The sequence below is a fragment of the Calonectris borealis genome, chromosome 4, assembly GCF_964195595.1.
Source record: "Calonectris borealis chromosome 4, bCalBor7.hap1.2, whole genome shotgun sequence".
Taxonomy (NCBI): Eukaryota; Metazoa; Chordata; class Aves; order Procellariiformes; family Procellariidae; genus Calonectris; species Calonectris borealis.
In genome coordinates, this window is record NC_134315.1 from 67,321,491 (window position 1) to 67,343,857 (window position 22,367).

General features: G+C 40.1%; 1 protein-coding gene across 2 annotated transcripts in view; it reads left to right on the forward strand.

The window, feature by feature from the left end:
* The first annotated feature begins 485 nt into the window (after window positions 1-485).
* LRBA (LPS responsive beige-like anchor protein) overlaps window positions 486-22,367 on the forward strand; it is a 420,317-nt gene continuing 398,435 nt past the window's right edge. Inside the window, exons 1-2 of one of the 2 annotated variants that reach the window (XM_075149993.1) lie at window positions 486-749; window positions 1,137-1,622. In XM_075149993.1, the coding sequence (XP_075006094.1) occupies window positions 1,404-1,622 (219 nt within the window). In that variant the 5' untranslated portion in view covers window positions 486-749; window positions 1,137-1,403. Of the gene's footprint in view, window positions 1,623-22,367 lie in introns of both variants that reach the window. The other variant, XM_075149994.1, reaches the window with a different exon arrangement.

The following is a 22,367-nucleotide window of genomic DNA, read 5'->3' on the forward strand; positions in this document are numbered from 1 at the left end:
TGGTTCTGCTGTTCGCCTACGGTTTCTTTTATTCTTTAAAAAAACCCCAACACCCACCCCCCAAAAGAAAAGTTGCTTCGGGAACGGTAGATTTCAAACAGTTACGGAACAGCCCAATAAAGTTTGGGGCAAGTTGTTGCACACAGCGCTACAACCAGCCGCGTCCCCACAGGCATCGAGCCTCCACAGGGGAGTAGCCCCACCGAAGGCGCCCCCTGAGGAGGCGGGGCGGGGGGATGGAGCGGCGGGGCTGGAGCAGTTCGGGAGGTGCGGGGGAGAGGACGGAGCGCTCCCGCCACGCCACCCCTCCCGCGCCGGGCGCGCGGCTCCCGCCCCTCCCTCTCCCGCCCTCGTCCCGCGCGGGCGCGCGCGCCGCTCACCTGGCGCACCTGGGCGCACCTGGGCGTGCGCGAGCCGGCGGCGCCTGCCCCGCGCGGCGGCGGCCCGCCCCGCCCGCGCCCGGCCGCGCAGGCGCAGGGCTCCTCGCCCGGCAGCGCTCCGGGGGCTCAGCGCTGTCATGGCGGCAGAGAGCGGCAGCGTCGGCAGGAAGAGATGGGGCTAATCGAGACCGCGGCGTGAAGCGGCAACGGCTGAAACTTCAGGCGCCTTTCGGAGAGAGAGGCGGCCGGTGCTGCGCAGCCCGTCCTCCGCAGCCCCCGGCGAGCGGGGCAGAGCAGCCGCCTCCCGGCCGTGGAGCCGGGCGTCAGGGCAGCCCGCGACCCCTCCGCGGCGGCGCCGGGCAGCGAGCGGTGAGTGCGAACTTGCTCGGCGGCGGGTCGCTGCACCTGTCCGCGCCGGCAGCCGGGGCGGCGGCGGTACAAGGGCAGGAGCCGAAGACGCGGCAGACAAGGAGCCGGGCGGGAAGGAGGAGCGTATTCCCTTTAAAAAAAAAAAAAAAAAAAAAAAAAAATTAAACCCCTCACGACCGTGTTCGGAGCGCGGCTCTCACCGTGCGGCGGCTCTGCGGGGGAGCGAGGACTTCCGCGGGGAGAGGCGTGAGCGCTTTTGCGGCGGCCGCTGCCGCCTCCCCGGCGCGGGGCAGGGGACGGGGGCCGCTGGCCGGAGGTGGGACCCTGGGGCTTGTGGGGAGCGCCTGACTCTCCGCGAATTGAAAAATGTCTCTGGTTGTCCTTCAGGGCTGTAAATACCTGCCTTAGGGCAGAGAGCTGCTGACAGACGCCTGCTGCTGAGCAGAGAGCTGGGACTCCCAGGGCACGTCCTCCCGCCCTGCCTGCCTGCCTGCCTCCCTCCCTCCCCCGCCGGACGCGGGTTTCCTCAGGGGCCGGAGCTGAAGGGGAGGAGTGGGCCGCCGGTTACCTTCCCGGGAGCCCAAGTCGCTGCTTCTTCCCGGAGCGGCGAGCGTGCCGCTGGCGTTTCAAGTCGTAACCTGAAGTGAACTAGCCATGGCGAGTGAAGACAAACAAGTTGTTCAGCCAACAGGTGATGATGGAGGAGGGGGAGCGGCAGGAGAAGGAAATGCTGCTGAAGGGGGAAGTGTGCTGCAGCCTTTGAATCCAGGAGTCCCCATCCGAGGTATCAAGATGAAATTTGCTGTGCTGACAGGACTGCTGGAAGTTGGTAAAGTGTCCAACAGAGACATAGTCGAAACTGTGTTTAATCTGGTAAGTTGATTGCCTTTTTGGGCATGAGAGAAAAGAACAGCATATGCGTGCAGAAGAATCCTGTGCTTTTTTGATGTTATTTTTCTGTTGATATTTTTTTACATGTTAACATTTTCACCATACTAGATTTCAGCTAGGTTGTTTTTACTTCTGGATCACAGAAGTTGAAAATAAAATATATGAGGCTCTATATATAGATTTAAACTTAAAACAAGTCTAAACAGCATCCTCCTTAGTTTGCCTCAGAGAAATTGTTGCTTTATTTAAAACTGAGAAGTGTATTGTTATGTTTAAACATTCAACAGGTGTACTCAACAAGAAGGTTAAATGTTGATTTAGTAACTCAAACTGTCAACCAAACACACACGTTGCTGTTTTAAGCCAAAACAACTTTTCCCATGAAGATGTTTACGTCCCTTTTTGCTTCCCATTCGCTTTGGAAGTAGGCAGAACTTTCATGTTCTGTCTACAGGGCGTGGGGGTGTCAGTAAGCAGTTCATTCATATGCTTTACTTTGCTTATTGGGAAGAGTAGAATGTGGTTTCAATGTCATTTTTTTTATTAACGAGTTAGGTGTCAGTGGCTATTTTTTGAATACAGTATGGATGTATTTAATACTTTATAACAGATCTCACTAAAAATTGAGGATACAACTTTTCCTGTTGAAGCTGCAAACGTAATATATACCATTGAACTTCTTGGGCCACATTTAAAACAATTAGGCTAGTTGTTAATGTTTGCTTGCTGAAGGAGACCAAACATTAGGAGGAAAACTGTCTTTAAGTTTACAAAGATACTCTGCTATTATCAGGGGTCTCAAAACATCTCTAAAAATACTCATCGTTCCTCCTTTTTCCTTTTAGCGAGCACCTTTGTCTTTAAAACAGTGTGGTTTCTGACAAACCAGGAAGTGAGAGCATGTAATAGTATAAAGTTCGGTAACAAGGAAAGTTGACGCAAAAGGCATACTGTTTTTTAAATGCTATTTGCATTTCAGTTATTTTGTTAGTAGTATTCTTTGCTATATGCAAGTTTTAATGGTCACTAAATATTTATGTGTGCTGTATCTGTTTTATGTTTTTTATGTTATCTTCTGCTTATGTCTGGTTATGATAAATGTTTGTTTTTTGAATATTTTCATATTAACAATGTAATGCTCTAAATTGTTTGGCTGAAACTCTCAATACAGAGGAATTGCAGTGCTGGCAAAAATGAAGTGCAGATCAGAGGGTTCATGGATGCTTCAAGTATGATTTAAGTTACTTAGAGTCCATTTGACAATTGTCCTTGACAAAACCCAGTACTCAGATATATGGACATGAGGTTCAAAAGGAAATTCTGGTAAATAGTTTACGATTTAGGACACTTGTGTGAGGGGAAATAGTTCATGAGCGTGTTAAATTTTACTTTGTTTCAGCATGGTCTTTTGAGTAGTGTACTGGAGGTGTATTTTATGGCAGCGGTGGAAAGAGGTTCAGCAGAATAATTAAGGATGTAAAAGCTCTTTGATCCTGGGATTCCTTTTCTGCTTCATTTTGGACAAGGGAGTAACCAAATATTCAGCTTGATTCAGAGAATCCTCGATTTTACATTTAAGTGGTCTAGAGAATTTGAACTGTGGATTACATTCTCCTGGATCTTCATTTCCCAAATAGAAGTAGGGGAGAGTTTCTGGCCCTGGAAATTTTTGAAACTGTGTTTTAACTTTTTCTGCAAGTGAAACAACATCCCTGACCTCTCTGAGAAGATTCCCCAACTGTTCCAGCACACCTGCCTATGATGTGGGAGGCTAAAGTTCATGCTTCTGCACCATGTTATTTTATCAGAGCAGAAGTAGTCACTTGATAGCTATCATGAGACAACCAATAATTTGGTAGTAAGGACACTTTACCTGGCTTATGCGAGAACAAAATCCAAATTTTTGGGCAGTATCAAAAAAAGTAGGTCCCTTGGTTTCTCTGAGTCCCGGGAAAACATATCAGCTACTGGTGACTAACTTGGAAGGAGAAGATGTCTTGATGTTCTGTGGTTTTATTAAAACTGGAATGCTTAAAAAAAATCAAACCAGCCAACAAACTCACAGTTTTTGTTGCAGAAAGCATCTATTTTCTGGATTTTTTTTTTTAAAAACTGTTAAGCTGACTTTTTAATATAGCTTTCTGGGATATGAGGTCTCCCTGCAAAGCAGTACTCATCCATCTGTCATTGAGTTCTGCCTCCGTTCAGTCGTTAGCTGTGATCTCTTCGTTTTGTCGATTAATACTTCTGAAATCACACTGATCAGAATTTAAGGCATGTGAAGTACTGGTTAGTAATGTGTGCATGCAGAAAAGATTTAACTTTATGAAAAAGTGATTCTTAGCTATGGCTTTTCTGGTAGTTTGTTTCCCAATAGCTTTCAGAGCGAGTTTACTCATGTGTGTGCAGGTACAGTTGGGGGTATGAAAATCATGCTGTAGTCTGTTGTTACTAATGGGGTTAAGCCCAACATACACCCTCCTACTGGGTTTCATTCAGTTCGGTGACTCATAACTGCACCACCTCAGCGGTGTTAGCAGAAATCAGCTAGCTCGCTTCTTGTACTTTGAAAGGAGGAGACGTACGGTACTTGGGGGATTTTTTGATCGCTAAAGTGAGATGTCTTTAGACCAGAGTGGAAGGAGGGCTCGGCAAATCTGTGTCAAAAGGTGTTTTTACATACTTATTCTTCATAGCATAACCACCCTCAAACGTAAAAAGTTCATTTTTTAAAAAGGGAGGTTAGCTGACCTAATTTTTATTTCTTGAGCAAACATGTTGCTCTTCATTATGCTCTTCAAGTTTGCTGTAGCATATGCAGGTTATGGTGAATTTCTTTCTTTGTGATGGAGAGTCAAGGGAAGCCCAAAGTGCTGTCTTGATGTTCCTCATCTTTAAGGATTTAAGAGATGGTCATGCTTTATATGTGAAAAACTCAGAAGGTCAAAAATCTAAAGTGCACAGTAACTGATCTGCTGATTATTAAAAGAAATTTAAGCTTCTGTAGTCCTGACTACTTGAGCAAATAACTTGTTCAGTCCAGCAGTGTTGGATTTTGGAGCTGAGAATCACCTTATAACATTTTCTCTGTCCAGCAGTGTAACAGAGTGCTTAGTGAGCTCACTTCTAGCATGCATCAAAAAACTAGTGGTCTCACTTTATTCTCTTTAGAAATTCTACTCTTAGAAATATTCAAATTGAACTGTTTTGTTTTGGTCAGTATTCTCTGAGAACCTAGTTTTCCAGCCCATGTTAGATACAGGTTTGTGTATTTCAGCACTTCTTAAAATTGAGAAGGAAAATACTGACTTTAAAGCAGCTTGTTACTCTGTGAAAAACTTTGAAAGCACATTCTTGTTCAAGTATTTATCTGTTCTGTTACTTTTCTGACAGACAGTAAGCTAAACTATGGATATATATTGTTCATGCATTGTGAATTATATTTTTAATTGACTTTGGGCAGCAATAACTCCTTGAATTTCCTTTGTATACAAATCAGGTGAATTCCTGTTCATTACCTCATATCTGCTTCCCCTCCCCCCTTAGTTTATTAAAATAAAAAGCCTCCTGGTAGGAGAAGATGATGGAACGGAAAAATAAATTATTTATAGTGGGATCTGTTACTAACTTAAAATAGCTATGTGTTTTTCATAGTAAAACAGAAAGACAAGTTGACTTCCTACTAATGAAGAAACTTTCAGTAGTGGAAATAATTCAATAATTGGCAAAACTTAAACCCATATATATATAAAAAATTAGTTCCAATACTATGTTACTAGTGTTAAAGAATATTTTTAGGATCTGAAGTTTTCAGGTGTAGAGAACGAATTCTGTTCTGAAGGCTATACAACCTGCATTGGAAATATAGGAGGTCCTGCAAAATCTTTTCTACATTAAAATTCTGGGTGGAGCTTCTGGTCTACTCTGTTCTAAATGGGCTTGTCTTGTATCATATGTCAATGTTGTCTTGTTTTGGAGTTATTGCTAGTTTCTTGTTTGTATGTAAAACTTAGGTCACTGGATACCCTTGTCTTTCAGCAGGTAAAGGAGTAGGTAAAAGGCTCTCACTGACAAGCATTTTGTTCGTAATGAATGCTGTAAGTGCAGGGTTAACTATGCTGCATTATTAAGCTTGCAGTGGGAAATGGATATTCTGGCAAAATTCTGCTATGCTTGAAGCAGATGACTGTACAACTATTGTCTTTCTCTGTGGTGTTGGTATAATTCAGTTTGGGGACTTCATACCAGAATTTACTCAGGTCTCAAGTCAACTAGTGTATGGAGACAACAGATATTCTAGCCTTTCTGCTCTTCTCTAAAGAAATGCCGAGCCTTGCTCTAAGACAACTTTGTTTTAAAAAGCTTTAGCACTTCTAATTGTTCTATTGACTATAATATAGATTCAGTTATTTGTTTCAGTTCCATTTTTTTTTTCCTCAGTCTGTGTTGCAAAGACTTTTTTTTAATGTTCTGTCTGTCTCTTTGGTGAGGAGAATGTGCTGTTGCTTCTGATTCTGTTCATGGACCTCACCAAGAGTCCCCTAGTGACAAAGTGCAAATGAGAAAGAAATCTTAGTTTTTATCACCTTTGGAGGAAAAATAACGGGATCTGAGGAGCAAAGACTAAAATGACTTCAAAAATTTCATTTGTCACCTTGCTCACTTCTGCCAGACTTTACTAAAACCACAAACAAAAATCAACGTAACTTTTAAAAATTCTTACTGTTTACTTTCTGTGTTTCTTCTTTTTAAAGTAATCTTCTTCCCCAACCCCACTTGGCTTGTTTTAGAGAACAAATCTGAGATAAATGTCAGGACTGCCACTTGTTTGCCCTCTGCTCATGTGCCTTCTACTCTTTTTGTCATGTCTCCATTGCTATGGTTTCTGCACTATAAACTCTTCATCATTATTTATATTGAAAGCTAATGGCATCATCTGCTGATAATTTCTAATTTGATATGAATGCTTCTGAAACACTAGTACAATGGATTTTATGAAGTAGAAATTCCCCTTTTTTCATCTCTGGTCACAGACTTTTTTTGCATGTACCTTCTTGTAGAAAACCACCAAAGCTAATGCTGATAGAATTAAATATATTGCAGTAGTAAAAATGTATTATAAATGTCTTCGTAACAATGCATTGTTTTCATTACCTTACTGTTAGGATTTATGTTCTATATCAAACTCATCAACGCTGAAGAAAAATGAGAGTAACCAAATAGTTTCTAGAGCATCACTGAATATTGTGCATTTCTTAATATATGCAGTCTTCCCTGGTATGTTCCCAGTAAGTACACCTCTGGCTACAGTTATCCTAGTTCAGTCACTTCTGTCCACTTACAGTATAGATGATAAGGTAAGTCTGTGGCTTTAGCTGGGTCAAGCTTGTAGTTTTTTTTTTTTTTTAAAAATCATAGTAAATTGGACAGTCAGCTGTCTTAATGATCATGCATGGCTTTGCTCTTGGTGAATGAGTGGAATTCAGCAAAAGATCTGTAATGCTTCTGAATCTGTCTCAATGTCCTTTTTATAAAATACATCAGATGCAAACTTACTTCTTGCTGGCCCCTTCACAGTGGGAGGCTTGTGCCCAGTTTGATGAATGAATTTAGACTCCTTGATTCCAAGTCATCTTCATGGTTTTGAAGACATCTACTTTGGGATCTGGTAACAGTAAAAGATGATTTTGGTAAGTTTAGCTGACTAAATGAGGCTAAGAGATGTCTTTCACCAGACTTTACCTAGCTCAAAATTGTTGAGTAACGGGAGTCACTTGTCCTTCACTTAAAATAAGAATTACAGATCTACATCTTGTTAGAATGTATTCTGAGTAGTTATGGATACACTTGGTATTGAAGTGGTGCGTATTGGTTTTTTTTCAGGTATTGACGCAACTTGGACTTTGTAGTTAGTGGAAATATCACCCTGCGTAGTAAGTGTAGAATTTAGGGAAATTTTGTGGTCAGTTGTGAAAGGCATGGAATGTAGTGAGAGAGATGGCAAGGGCAGTCTTGAATTAGACATGCTGATGATTTAGAAGAAGATTGTCTAGACTCTGAAGAGGAGCTGATTTGTACTTTGGCTGTGGTATCAACTCGCTTCTGTGACTGCAATTTAAAACACACTGTAGGACGACAAAATATTGAGGTCAAAATCTTAAGACCACACAGGCAAATGTTTGGTTTTTCTCACTCTTCCTCTAACTGGCCAGTTTTTATAGCTTTTTATGACCAATCTGAAGTTTCAAGTGTCTGTGAAAGCCCGTGAATGACACGTGCTCTGTGTTTTCCAGAAGTGTTGGCATCCTGTACTGCCATTAGTAGGCTCTGTACAAACCTAAAATAAAGCTAAAAAAGCAAGGCTGAACCAGACGTTTACATATATCATGTCTTAATAATGCAATATTTGATAGACAATTTTTAATTAGCAGTCTGTTCTACAAGTAAGACTGTTTAAAATGTGTTCATAGTGTACTTTAGAATTCCCCTTTAGAGGGGAACGCATTTTTCTAGCTGGTGTCCTGTAACAGAGGAGAGAGAGTCAGGTATCTATTGTGGTTGCTTTGCTCTCTCTAAGTAGTATTTTGTGTCACTTCTGTCAGACAATACTGGGCTAGATGGACCGTTGGCCTGACCCACTAGTGCAGATAGCACAGTAATGTAGTGGCCATATGGACTGGCTCAGGAAAAGCATCTGCGGATTAGGGAATAGAATGAAATTAGTCAAAAGCATCAGGGAAATAGGTGGATGGCATGTCAAGGTTGCTACGAAGGCTGGACATTGCAGAGTGAGATAAAAATAGATTATTCATGTCTGTTGAAAGAGATTATTGGAGGGATGAACCAAAGTGTGCAGATTCAAGAGGAGTGTGAGTAAAGAGAAGTTTTTTTGAAGTGGCTGTATTGGACAAATACTGGAGGTTGAGGAAAATCAGAGATAAGGTATTTGCTTAATTCTTTTTTAAGGCAGTGTTGGTTTGGTATGGTGTTCAGTACTCAGTGATTAGTCAGTTGTACATTCAGATGCTGAAGCTTGCTGAGAAGTTCCAGACTTCTGAAAATCATCAAGTGTGATTTTTTTGTGTTAAGATTTCAAGTCTGATGAAAGATAAAAATGAGCTTTCTCTGTGGTTTCTTTCACTATCTGTATATTTGTTTCACCACCTGTTGGGGAACCTGCAGTCGTTCTGAACTGCATCCCACTTGACATGGTGTTCTGACTTTTTTTTTTTTCTTTTTTTACTAAATAAGTTGGTAACTTAAAGCATTTATAGCTTCTGTCTTTATGTGGTCATGAAGTTCTTTATGAACCTTAAGGAGGAAGCTTTAATCTGTTGCACAGATTAAATAAACTCTACAGTTTAGTCATTGGATGTGAAATAGCTACTTGCTACTTTTGGTGTTTCTGTGTATAAAACCCTTTAAGAATCTTTTCTGCCAAATTCAGTCTTGCACACATTAAATTTATGCATATCTTTTTAAAGAACTTCTATTTATTTTAAATGGGTCAATCTGGAAGAAAGTTTTTGTTCATAATCACTAATTACAGTTAGCTAACTTTCTTCCATTCAAGTGTCTTCCCCAGCCCCTAGAGGCCTTGCTGGCCTCTTCGTAAGATTTTGCATGATGGTTTTTGGTATTAGCTTGACCTAATTACTAATGTCCTAATTTAGATTACATTTCTGCATTAACTAATTCTGGATTTTTCTGTTAGACTTGGTATCATGCTAGAGCATATTACTGCCTGTCCAAAAACTAGTTTGGTCATTTTTTTTCCTCTGGGAAACCTTCAGACTTCGTCTGTCTGGGAGCTCTGGCCATTTGCCAGGAATTGAGGGCTCTAATTAATTTGCATAAAACAGGATACTATTGCCACCTGCTTTTTTAATACCACGTGTAGCCAATAGAGACTGCAGTTTCCAGTATGCAGTGCTCCATATTTAAAGCAGATAGCAATTGAGATGCATCCTTGCACAACTGCTGTAATCAAATTCGCTAAATAACGATGCTGCATGAGTTGCAATTGTACCTTTTCCTCAGACACTGTAGTCTTTGTGCTGATACTGGAAGCTTCTTGTAATTTGTGAAGAGCTTGCATTGCTACAGTGCTTTAGATTCCAAAGCTTCACAAGTAGGCAGAAGTAGTTTCTAAATAGAAACTAATTTGTGGAGAAGAAAACCTAATGCCTTCCATTGCACTGGATTCCTCTAGTAATAATTGGGGAGCTGGGAGCAGCTACATCCCAGGCATGATTTTCTTGTTAATAGTTGCCTTGAGATGATAGTTAAATGAGAATAGCTAGTGGGAATAGGGTGTGCTCTGTTGCCTCCTGTAAAGTGCTCTGTGAGTTTGAGCTGCGAGTCTCTTTACTGCAGCCTGCATATGAGTAGTTCTGTTGATTTTTTTGTATTCTACATACATCTAGCCAAAAAATTTCATATGCACCATACAGCAAATTCAGATTATTTTTGGTGTGACTGAAAAGCTGGAAGTGAGTTGTTCAGGCAAAAACCTGTTCTATTTTGTTGATGCAACTGGAGAAAGCAACGCCTAAAGAGCTACTGGGTTAGCTTCCTTTGCAACTGAAAATCAAAACCAGAGAAACCACTTAGGACTCATCTGTTCTATGGAAGTGTGTTATGTGTGTTCGTGTCAAACCCCCTCCCCTTCCCCCACCTCCCCCTTTTGCCATCAGCAGTTGTTCTCTGTGGTGTGAACAGAAGTTACAGAAATAAATTAATGAAATGAAGTCTATTCTATTTGCCCCACTTAGATACTCCAGATTTCTAGTTTTATACTGGACTAGCCCTGTAGAACAGTAACCGTAACAACGCGTAGAGTGACCTGTAGCTTCTTTATTCTCTCTTTCGGGAATGCTGAAAGGCTAGAGGCACCAGTAAGCAGCAGGTAGGATGGTCACTGCAGCAGGAGAGCAATTTCTCTTATAAAAGAGCAGCAAGAGATCCAGTAGCATCTTGCAGTGGACTGGGAAGTATGAGATTATAGAGTCCAGCATGCTGAATGTTTGCTTGATAAATCTCTTACAAATTGGTTCCATTATCAAACTGTGCAGGTTTGGGTGGGAATTGTACTGGTTGCTTTCCCAAATATGATTGGAATGGGATGGGTGGGGAGCTGTTTGGTAGAATAAGGTAAACCCTGTTGCTGTAGAATTGATGAATAAAGGCTTTGCAGATCCTGCAACTTTTAAGTTTTAGTAGTCCATTATTAGAGAAGTCCTTAAGTTATGCTGTTTGCACTTCTTGGATTAAACCTGCGTTCCTAAGGACAATTGGTTTTTTGCAGGATTATTAACAATTCAGGTGGACCTTGGAATCAAGTAGTGCTTAAAAAACCAACCAAACAAAAAAACCCAAAAAGGTTCTTTATGTGGAATCATAGACATCAGTTCAAAAAAATGTCTGATGATACGGAAGTAGAATTACTGATAAGCCTTAAAACAATGCAATCAGGGGGAGAATAGGAACCAAATGACTAATGTTGGTAATGGTGCATGACTGTTAAATAAACAAATGGAAACTATCAGTCCAGTCAGCATCTACCTCCTGCTAATGTTTTTGTTGGAACTAAGCATGTGATTTGTCTGTAGTTTTGGTTGTGAACTTGATTGAAAAGAACTTGCAAGCTCTTTTTTTTTTTCTCTCTAATCGGAGCTTAGTTATACTGTAGGATTTGGTTCCAGTGTATAATTTAGGTGCTGTAATGCCCGACTTTTAGGTATCTGATACGGAGTATGAAACTGAGTAACTGTGACTGCATTTTTAGAATGCCTTTCGAAATAGCTAACGTGAAATGGGGAGCTATGTACGTTTAATATATTGCTGATATTATAGAATGGGAGAACACTAAGATGGTGGGAATGGATATTTCAGTTGGGATTGCAGAAGGTTCTCTGTCCACTTTGTAATCTACAGCCAAGGGTCACCTTCTGAAGCTATGATGATCTTAACACTTCAGATTTCCTTGATTTAAATGAGGTAGCAGTGGTGCCCAACTCAACAATAAAGTGCTGTGAAGAGGATTCTCAGGCACAGAAACTGTACCAGCAGCTTCCCATCTTTATGCAAATCAGGAAATGCTCATGGGGAAGATTGCCTTGTTTTCTTGCCCCTTTCTTCCTCAAAAATAAGGTCCCAATCTTGTGCCATGCTAGATTATCTACTGTTTAACCTCACACCAGGACACTCTGCTTTGTCCTTTCTGTGCTCCCCCCCTCTCTTCCATGACCTGGCACCTGCTACCTTCGTCCTGGGCTGTGAAAGCGAGTCCTGAGCACTCACTGGATTCTGTGGTGGGCTGGGGAACTGTGAATGCCACTGTGTGCTGCAGTTGCTATGGATCAGCTGATTGGCAGGGGTATTGCCTTTGGGGAGATGTTTATTCCATGACTCATCTGAGACCTGGCACTGAAGACTTGTGCCCTTCCTGTGTACTGCTTTTAAAGTGAAATGTATATTGCTCTTTGAGAATTTTGCTGGCTTAGTAAAGTCTCACCTATGCAGGAAATGAAAGCCACCCTGATTTCTATCCTTAGTAGGAAGAGATTCAAATTGCCATTTGTCAGGAGTGCATAGCGATGGTGTTGTAAGTGACTTGTAAGGGGACATTTCTAACACCTCTTCTGTGAAGACTAGGCTCATACACAGTGAAGAATGCCAGATTCATGGGTATGGAGAGAAGGCACAGAAAGAAACAAGTCTCAGACCTTGTGGTTAAGGTGTTTGAATAAGGTTCACCAGTCACTCATACATGACAGAAAAGGTTTGGAGCTGGAAGACAGTGGATTTCTTGCCCGCATGTTAGGGCTTTAGTAAAGTTTTCCTTATGGTGTACAGAATCCTGATTTCCTTCCTGGAATGTGAATTATCTTCAGGTGGAGGGGTTTGTCCGGTGACTGAAAGATCACCAGAGTTGGTTAGACATATTTAAAAAGGATAGAATTTAGACGACAGAAGCTTGGATTTCTTGCTTCTGGATGGTGCCGTCACTTTGCAGAAAAGTGATATCCCTGTTTCCAACTAGATCTTGTTTTAGGAGTGTGCTTAGTATTTCTGTGTCCTGTCTTGAGAGAAGCCACAAGCAAGCTGAAAAAATGTCATGTAACACTTCTAGATACAAGTTAATGTTGTGTATTGCCTGTCCCTTCCCCCACCCCTCCAAAAAAAAGGGAGAGGGGGTAATTTTCACATTGTCAGATGATGTAGATGAATGTACACGGAAACTTGTCAGTTCAGGCTTTCCCTTAGCTAGGTTTTGTGTGGCAAATTGAGAAGCCTGGAAAACTGGATACAAAGTGGAAGTTGGGGAAAAAAATTTTTGAAGTTTCACTTGAGGGCTGACTTAATCTTGATGCCTTTGCTGTTGTTCTTAGCACTTTGAAGATGGATATGTCCATAGGGGTTTTTAATTAGATACGCAAAGAGTTTTTGGGATCTCTTTCAATTCCAGTCATATGAATAGAGGTAGAGGTAAAATTTTAGAGGAGCAACCTAACTCTGCCCAAAGAAATTGTCTTAAAATAACATCACAAATGAACAGTTTAGTATAATCACTGTAACTGTGCTGTAGTAAAACTTGATTATAAACTATTTCAAATTCAAACTTTTGAAATCAAATCCTGACTGTCTAAATGTCATGATCTTGTCACTATCCATCATATTAGAAAAGTCGTGGCAGACTGGTGAAGTTACCAGTGACTGGAAAAGGGGAAACATAACCCCCATTTTTAAATAGGGAAAAAAAGAAGACCTGGGGAACTACAGGCTGGTCAGTCTCACCTCTGTGCCTGGCAAGATCATGGAGCAGATCCACCTGGAAACTATGCTAAGGCACATGGAAAATAAGGAGGTGATTGCTGACAGCCAACATGGCTTCACTAAGGGCAAATCGTGCCTGACAAATTTGGTGGCCTTCTATGATGGGTTTACAGCATTGGTGGATAAGGGAAGAGCAACTGATGTCATCTGCCTGGACTTGTGCAAAGCATTTGACACTGTCCCACACGACATCCTTGTCTCTAAAACAGAGAGACGTGGATTTGATGGGTGGACCACTCGGTGGATAAGGAATTGGCTGGATGCTCACACTCAAAGAGTTGTGGTCCACGGCTCGATGTCTGGGTGGAGACCAGTGACGAGTGGTGTCCCTCGGGGGTCTGTATTGGGACCAGTATTATTTAACATCTTTGTTGGGGCCATGGACAGTGGGATTGAGTGCACCGTCAGCAAGTTTATGGATGACAGCAAGCTGAGTGGTGTGGTTGCTACTCTAGAGGGAGTCCAGAGGGACCTTGACAGGCTAGAGAGGTGGGCCCGTGTGAACCTCATGAAGTTCAACAAGGCCAAGTGCAAGGTCCTGCACCTGGGTTGGGGCAACCCTCAGTATCAGTACAGGCTGGGGGATGAAGGGATTGAGAACAGCCCCGCAGAGAAGGACTTGGGGGTACTGGTGGATGAAAAACTGAATATGACCCAGCAATGTGTGCTCGCAGCACAGAAAGCCAGTTGCATCCTGGGCTGCATCAAAAGAAGTGTGGCCAGCAGGTCGAGGGAGGTGATTCTTCCCCTCTACTCCGCTCTCGTGAGACCCCACCTGGGGCTCTGGGGCCTCCAGTGTAAAAAAGACATGGACCTGCTCCAGTGGGTCCAGAGGAGGGCCACAACGACGATCAGAGGGCTGGAGTACCTCTCCTATGAAGGCAGGCTGAGAGAGTTGGGGTTGTTCAGCCTGGAGAAGAGAAGGTTCTAGGGAGATCTTATAGCAGCCTTCCAGTACTTAAAGGGGGCCTACAGGAAAGATGGGGAGGGACTCTTTATTAGGGAGTGTAGTGAGAGGACGAGGGGTAACGGTTTTAAACTGAAAGAGGGTAGATTTAGATTAGATATTAGGAAGAAATTCTTTACTGTGAGGTGGCATGCGTGACACCTATTTTATGGAATAGCTCTTCAGTTTTGGAATACACTTACTGTATGTCTTCTGTGGGTTGGCAGTGCTTTTGACTTCTGTAGCACTGAGTTAGAAGTGATCTGGGTGCTTCAATTTCCTGTTAAAGGTAGGTATATTGGGGAAGGAAGTGACCAGCTTTAAATACTTATTTGTGTTGTTCTTCCAGTTGAGTACTCAATTTCACAACTTTTAGGAGTCAGCTTTAATATTTCCTGTAGATCTGTTGTTTACATATATCAGGCTAGAGATAGAGTTAGAACTCTGTTTCTCAACTATGTCTAGGAGTTTTGTTTATCAAGGATACCTCTAAATAGGTTTGTTTGCCTGTGACCTTACCGTGTGCATTGGAAAAAATGCTTGAAAGCACATACGAATTCTTAAAACGGTATTGATCACTATAACGATGGGATCAAAGCAGAGTAAAGGATTTCTCAACTGCGGTAATTGTATGTGCAAATTCCTATATTAGAAGATGCCTGAGCCTCAAACTTAATCCAGAATTTTGAAGGCCAAGATGCCTTTGTTTAAAAAAGTTAATAGTTTGGCCAAGAGGAGCTATTGTCCATTACCAGCATGCAAGCTAACTATCTCTGATTAAATTAACTGTGGTGTCAAATAAAACACAATAATGAAATGTATGTATGGCAACTATATTAATTAAATATTAGTTACCCAAGCATGTTTTTTTTGTCTTCAGGCAGATCTTTGTTATGTGTAATGCTGTAGTCATGATCTCTGTATGGTGTGGTTCCATGTACTGGTGCTGTAAACCAGTAAAGTATTTATACAGTCACTGCGTTTGGTATTATGAGGTAGCATACTCCTCTTTGAGATATATTCATCCCTCTTGCTTGAATGATTTCTATATCAAAGATGGGTGGTATAAAAGCAAGGAGAAGAAAGTATTATTTTTATTTGCTATTTCTGTAAACATAGCAGGGCTCCTAAGAGACAGGCTGGGGTCTTTCCTTTTCATCCATTAGGTGTCACAAAGTTTTTACAGACTGAATCAAGTCTTACTTGCTCCAAGTAGGTGGTCATGACTGATACGGCATATTTAGTTAAATTCAAGTTTCCTAGGAGGAGGAATGAAGGTCCAGATTTTTCTACAAGATTGTAAGGATACATAGAGTAGCAAAGGACTAGAAAGCAAAGCACTTTTACTGTGCAGGAGCTACTTGCTTTGGAAGCATTCATGTGTAGGACTGCAGAGAATTGGCAGAACTGAAGGTAGTGATAATTTTGGATAGGTGATGCAAACTAAAGTGCCTCAAGGCAGCTGGGTGCAACACTCACTGCCGTTGGAATATAGCTTCCTTCTGGGCTGTGCTTTCTGTGCTGCTCCATCAAGAGGTATTTCACAGTCCCTCCTTTGTTCTAATGGCAACGTAAGTCAATGAGAAGTTCTGTCTTCACATTTTTGTATCATTTGTTCTTACAATCCACAATGTAGATTCAGTGTTGGCAATAAAAAGCTTGAGCTTCAAAAGCTTTTATGAGTTCATAAATAAACTATTTAGCAGAAACATTTGTAGAGTTGATGTCCATTTTCTTCTCCCTGTGAACTGGTCCAGATGTAAGTCAATGGCATCTTTACTTCTACTGGACTGCATCATTTGGGTTAAATTACAAATCTTCAGGATTAAGCTCTGAAAATGAGGAAGAACCAGTTCGGTTCCTCAGGATGGAATTTGAGGATTTTAAAATGAAAACTAGAAAAGATGTTAAAATAATTGAAAAGTTGCTCTCAAGAATCAGTGGTTCATACATTAAGATTACCTGACGTCTTCTGTTTTAAGCAATCTTCAAGGATTTTCTCTGAAGTTCTACTCATTTTCTGCAGCCACTTTGTGATACTGTACTCCAGAGACGTGTGGGTTCAGCCTTTGCTCAGATAAACTCTTCTAACACACAGAGTCTTGCTGCTTTCAAAGCAGCAGCAAATGTGTGTTTTCTGCTGGGTGGAGTCAGGCGCGTAGGAAATGGAGTTGGGAGCTAGAAAAGGAGGACAGTTGTATTGGGCTTCCCACTTCTCAGCCCAGCAGGTTATACTATGCTTCCTACTTGGAAACGAAGGAGAGTTAAAACTGTTTAGTATCCAGCTCTAGAGTTGCCTCATTATGCTTCTTGCATTGTGTTTTTATGTGAAGCCTGAACTCTTTTTGCCTTTAAAAGGAAGAAGGGAAATCAGATCCAATTCAGACATCTTACAGCCTGGATGGGATAGTGTGTAGCTCTGTTTCTCTTTCCTTCTTCTGCAGTTGCCTCAATTCCTGAGAAGAGAGAGGGAGGCAGGGCCTGCTGTGATATAGTCTGATCCCAGTGATATTTATCTTTGTCCTGTATCTGCTGGGGTGCTTGTTTCTGCAACTCCAGTGGCACGTAAAGGGTTCAAACCCGACTAAGTTTCATTCCAAAGTCCTGTCATATTTTTCAAAATTTTCATAGCTTTACTGCTTCCATGAGCCAATAGTAGCCTCTGTGTGCCTTCTACTATTGTCTTCGTTTCATATTACTTCAGCAGAGTGTTCTTTGTCATTCCAAATAGTACTGAAAAAGACAACTTTGCTTAGACAGGGAGAATGCCCTTTTTAGGGAATTGGACTCTTCATCCTCACTGTATGTGCAGAGACATGGAAGTATCTTTGCAATTTGAAATGTTTAGTGAGTGAGGTGATCCTCATCTTGCATTTTAGTTTTTGAAGCTTGAGAGAAGGAACTGGTCAACCTTCTTGGAAACAACTTGTTCCTTCAGAAAACAGCTGAAAGTGTTGTCAGTTATGTATTATATTTGTATGCAGTTGTATTAGAAAGACTAATTTGATTTTTGAGAAAATAATCTTTTTATTTTTTTCAATGTGCTTGTCCTAGTAAACTGGTCTTCCCGTGTTTCACCACAAGCTGTTGTAGCATAAAAATTATCCTAATTAGACGTCAGAAGCGGAGTACTGTCAGTCTTGATCTTTTTTTTGAAAGAGAACAATAAACTAATTGTGCTGGTACCTTTCTGAATTTGGTGGCTGATGTTGAATTAAGGCTGTAATTGTATTTGTTGTAACTCAGAACATGACTCTTCCAATAAATAGCTACACAACCTTTACAAACTAGAATAAATAATAAAATTGCAGCAGCAATTTCTTGTACCTTGTCTACAAGGAATGCCTTCTGTTTCAATTGGGAAGCCTGTTGTAAGAGCAGAATTGCTGCTAGCAGGCAGCTAGAAGGCTGAAGCTGGGTTCTCACTCTGAAAGAATAACAAGCTGTCCTTCTTGTGAAGGGCAGATTTTCTTTGTCTTCTCTTCTAGTCTCCCTGTGTTTTAAGCAAGTAGGATGATTTACTGATCATCTGATAATGAGATAATCTGTAAATATATTTCAGGATAATCTTTCAATATATTTCGGGATATATTCCAGGATTCTACTGTTGTTAGCTAAAGTCATGAAACATCCACTGAGGGGTACTTGGTACATGTAGGTTGCCATTCAGATGTTTGTTTTCCAATTCCTGGGGCAGAGTATATGGCAAAAAGTAGAAACCTGCTTAAAAACAAGAAAGTAACAAGTGAAACTGTCACATGAGAAAACTAGAATTAAGAACTGAAGTCTTAAAACTAGAAATTGAGAAACTATCAGATGAGAGCATTAGAATGAAGAACTAAAGTCTTAAAACTGAAATGACACTATCAAATGAGAAAAGTAGAAATTGAGAAACTATCAAATGAGCTAAACTTAGTGTTCTAAGACAATCTGGATGTCTATGTTGACCACCTCCTGAACAACCTAAGAACAATATTCCTGAAAAGCCAATTTACCAGTAGGACATTGTTGTGGTAATTCTGTAGTTACCCTGTATTTAAAAAAAAAAAAAAAAATTTAGTTTTTAAGGCATGTGATTTGCTGTATAGGTTATTTTTTTAGCTGTTTGTAAACTGTTACAACTGTGACTTAAGCTCTTCAGAAAAGTATTATTTAGCTGAATCAGCAATGACCTAAAACCTGAAATGAGGTTATCGATATTAAAGCTCTAGCGAGGGCGATATCGTTCTACAACTTTAGACAGTGGAATATGAAGCTGTGTTGTATGGGATTTTGACTTGATATGGTTGTGACCTGTCTCATAACAGCAGTTCTCACTGCAGAAAATTTGTAAACCTCAAGTCCTCTGGTAGACTTGGGACTGAGGAGCTACAACTTTTTTTTTTTTTTTTTTTTTTTTAAAATCTATTGGGAAGATGACAACCTTCTGTGTTTTGTGGAAACAATCTCTTCTTCCCTAAAGTTAACCTTTAGGTTAACTGCCGTGAGTGATGAGAAGATTTTAGCATCTTTACATACTGAGACCTCATTGCCAACCACTATGTTACATAATGCTTAGTTATGAAAGAGCAAATGAACGCAAAAGCTGTTCTTGGTGACTGACAGCGTATAGTGAGAGGCTTGTTTCTGTAAAGCCAGGAGACAGGCTGTGTTGTTCAGACAGAAGTTTCTGAAGCAGAGTGTCCTAAAACCTGAAGTCAATTCATGTTAGAACTTCAATGCAATACTTGCTTGAAACCAAATAATAGTAGTTGTATGAATGCAAAATGTTTCTTTTATTTAAAAAAACCTGAAGACGTAGCAGTAGAAATAATAGTAATTATTTTTCGATACAAAGAGCAACTAAAGAAAGCATGTTGAAAATACTGAGATGGTCCTGTTTGCTAGGCCCTAAAAATGACAGTGGGAATTGTTTTTCTGTTTTGTCTGCTAATTCTCTGGAATGTATGTACTGAAGAATTTTTAGAGTAATAGGAGGCATAAGCAGAGAAATTTACTCCTGTCTCCCCACCAAACTCTTTAAAATTCTCCCTTAAATGGATGCATTTCTCAGTTTATTTTTGACAGTCTTATATTGTTTTTTATATGACTGACTTCATTCACATATTTTTGGGTTCCAAAAATGTTACTGCTCTATAAATCTGAAATTAGTTTTGTATTAAACACAGTGAAAAATGGGACTGGAACATAATAAGAAAAAGAAATCTAATTTTATCACTTCTTAAACGTTATTATCTCACAAGAGCATTCTTCTGATTACCTGGAGTCATTTAGCACCATCTGTAGTGCCATGTGTAACACAGTTAAAGTAGTATAATAGATGCTGAGGATAAACACAGTTAAATTAAAAATGGTTGCTGAGCAAATGAGTATGTAATATTTTAGGAATTTAAGAGTCTTCCATGGAGAGGGATTTTTATCTGTAGCTTTATTTTCCATAACCCAGTGCTTTCCTCTTTGGTTCCCTTAGTGCAGATCTATGGTGGCGATGAAGTGATTGCCGCTGGTAAGTTTCCTCTGAGAGAATGTTGTTACTATCTATTTCATCTGCATTTTCTCCTCAGTAAAGCACTGTGTTATTGCTTTAGCTGTCCTTTGCTGCAGCCTCTCCTCTTTACCTGGAATGCCCACATAGAGAAGGAGAAAGAACCACTGTGATGATTGTTCTTTACTCTAGTACCATCAGGAGTTGTCCAGAGTTAAACAGCTAAATTAGCTCCAAACTTTTGCAAGCATCACATGGACTGTTTAAGAAACTAGGTGGTGAACATAGCGCTCAGCACTCTAGTTAGTTGTCTTAATGGGAAATGTTTAAAACAAAAAGAGAACCTTGCTTATTATGATCTTTAGAGTTTGAAGGGTGGTGACGTTGAGCAAGATACTTGTGATTCAGTAACGGAGTAGATTGGCAATTTCGTTTAATTTTGATTTCTTCTTAAAGCTTTGTTTACCTTATTTAAAAAAAAAGGGATCTTTGAATGAGTTGATAGAATCACTGGAATAGAATAGTTATTAAAATTCTTTTGTCAGTGTTGCAGTCAAATGCTTATTTGTTAGAATTATTCTGGATGCCGAAAACTCTTCTGGGTTGTCTAAATTGCTTTGTACAAAGGTTACAAACTTTAGCTGACAGTATTTTGTCAGAGTATGATTGACACTAGCTTTATACTTTGATAAGGTTATAAATAAGTGTAACTTGAATGTTTTCTTTCTATAACATTCCTCCTGAACATTTCCTTAAATGTTTCATTAGGATTTGGTTGTGCTGAACATAAACGTGTTCCACAAGTCCCTTTTCTGTCTTGTCTTGAAATTTGTGTGAGAGGAGGGAAAGAAGATGGAGTTAAAATTTTTATTTGAAGTACTTTTCAAATTATGAATAATGGTGTCTGTATTTGTATCACGGCAGCCTTTTGTATTCCAGATCAGTCATTGACCAGCTGTGTTTAGGTAAAAGTGTTGCCAAAGACAGCATTGCACATAAAAGAAAATAGGTGAATGGCAACAGGATGAAATAAGTTTTAGGTTCATCTTGAAGTAAGAATGATTTCTTAAGGAAATGTTGTATTCTGTGCTGAATGCTTTGCAAAAAGAGTCCAATAATAAACAAAAAGCAGCCAATCCCACCCCTTTTTAAAATTTTACATGAAGAAAATCATGCTATTTTTCCTTTCATCTTCCATGTACTGTTACTGTATTTTCCCCCATGTTGGACTTTTTACAGTATTTCAGTTTACATGTGTTTAAAAATCCAAAACCAAAACAACTTGATTTTTTGAAAGTAAGTGTGTAACGCTACAATTTCACAGTATAAATATATTCAAGTAGTGTTGTCAACGTATAAAATAATGCTACAATTGTATGGCTAGAGTAGTCATACACGAGGCACCCATGTGCCTCCACAGACTTAGTCCCTTGAAGAGGGCTTAATGTGGATAAAATGTTAATCTGCTTCACTCATACTGCATAATTGAGTCTTAAGTAAATATGAAATAGGAAAAAGTCAGCTATATCATAACTTTCAGAAGGGAAATTGAGTCTTTGCTAGGCAGAAAATACATTACTTTCCAAACATCGTAAGAGTATTGGAGAAAACTTTGGGTTTATAAGTTTAATTGGATTTTCAAGACCTCGTTGCACTTACTGCAAGTGTTTGAGTAAATAGAGGCAGGGTTTTTTTCTTGCTGTTTTTAACTTAGCAATTGATGGAGCTGAAATGATGTGGTGGTTATGCCAAAACCTATATTTGTATTTCTTGCTTCATTTTTCAGTTACAAAAAGTGAAGTGTTCTGTAATACAAATTGTGTGCTCACCTGTAATGCCAGTAGGAGGACATGAGAGGTTTGCTTTGGGTTTTTATATTAGCTGAATCTGGAACACACAATGGGAATGTTTACATTTAGAGACCAACCTGAGTTAAGTTTGCAGTGAAGTGTGTAAAAGCTATCCACAATGTACTTAGTGCGCATTAAGACATATCAATTTACACTTCAAAGTATTTATTTTCAAACTTTATGAATTTAAGATAAAAACTTATATAGTATGTTTTACAGACATTTTTTTAGCTTTCTATTTAAGTTTGCCTTGTTAGCAAAAGACCACAATTGCGTTTGAGAGGGCTATACTGTAAACCTGTAGGGCTGCAGAACTATATACCTTTAACATCTATTTCTCAGCTTAGGTAATTTTGCATGAGTTATTGCTGGGCTTCCTGTTCCTCTTACCTCTACTGTATATATATTTTTTATTATTTACTCACAGCTTCTGTTTTATTACATTTTTCTTGAGTGTCACCTCAATTCTGATTTTCTTATCCCTTTGATTCATGTGTCAATTTTTGGTCTTCTGCATATGATGCAAGTCTTATTCTCTATAGTGTTGCATGCATATGCTGTCTATAGGTATGCTTATGGATTTATTTTTTATTTGTGGTCCTGCATAG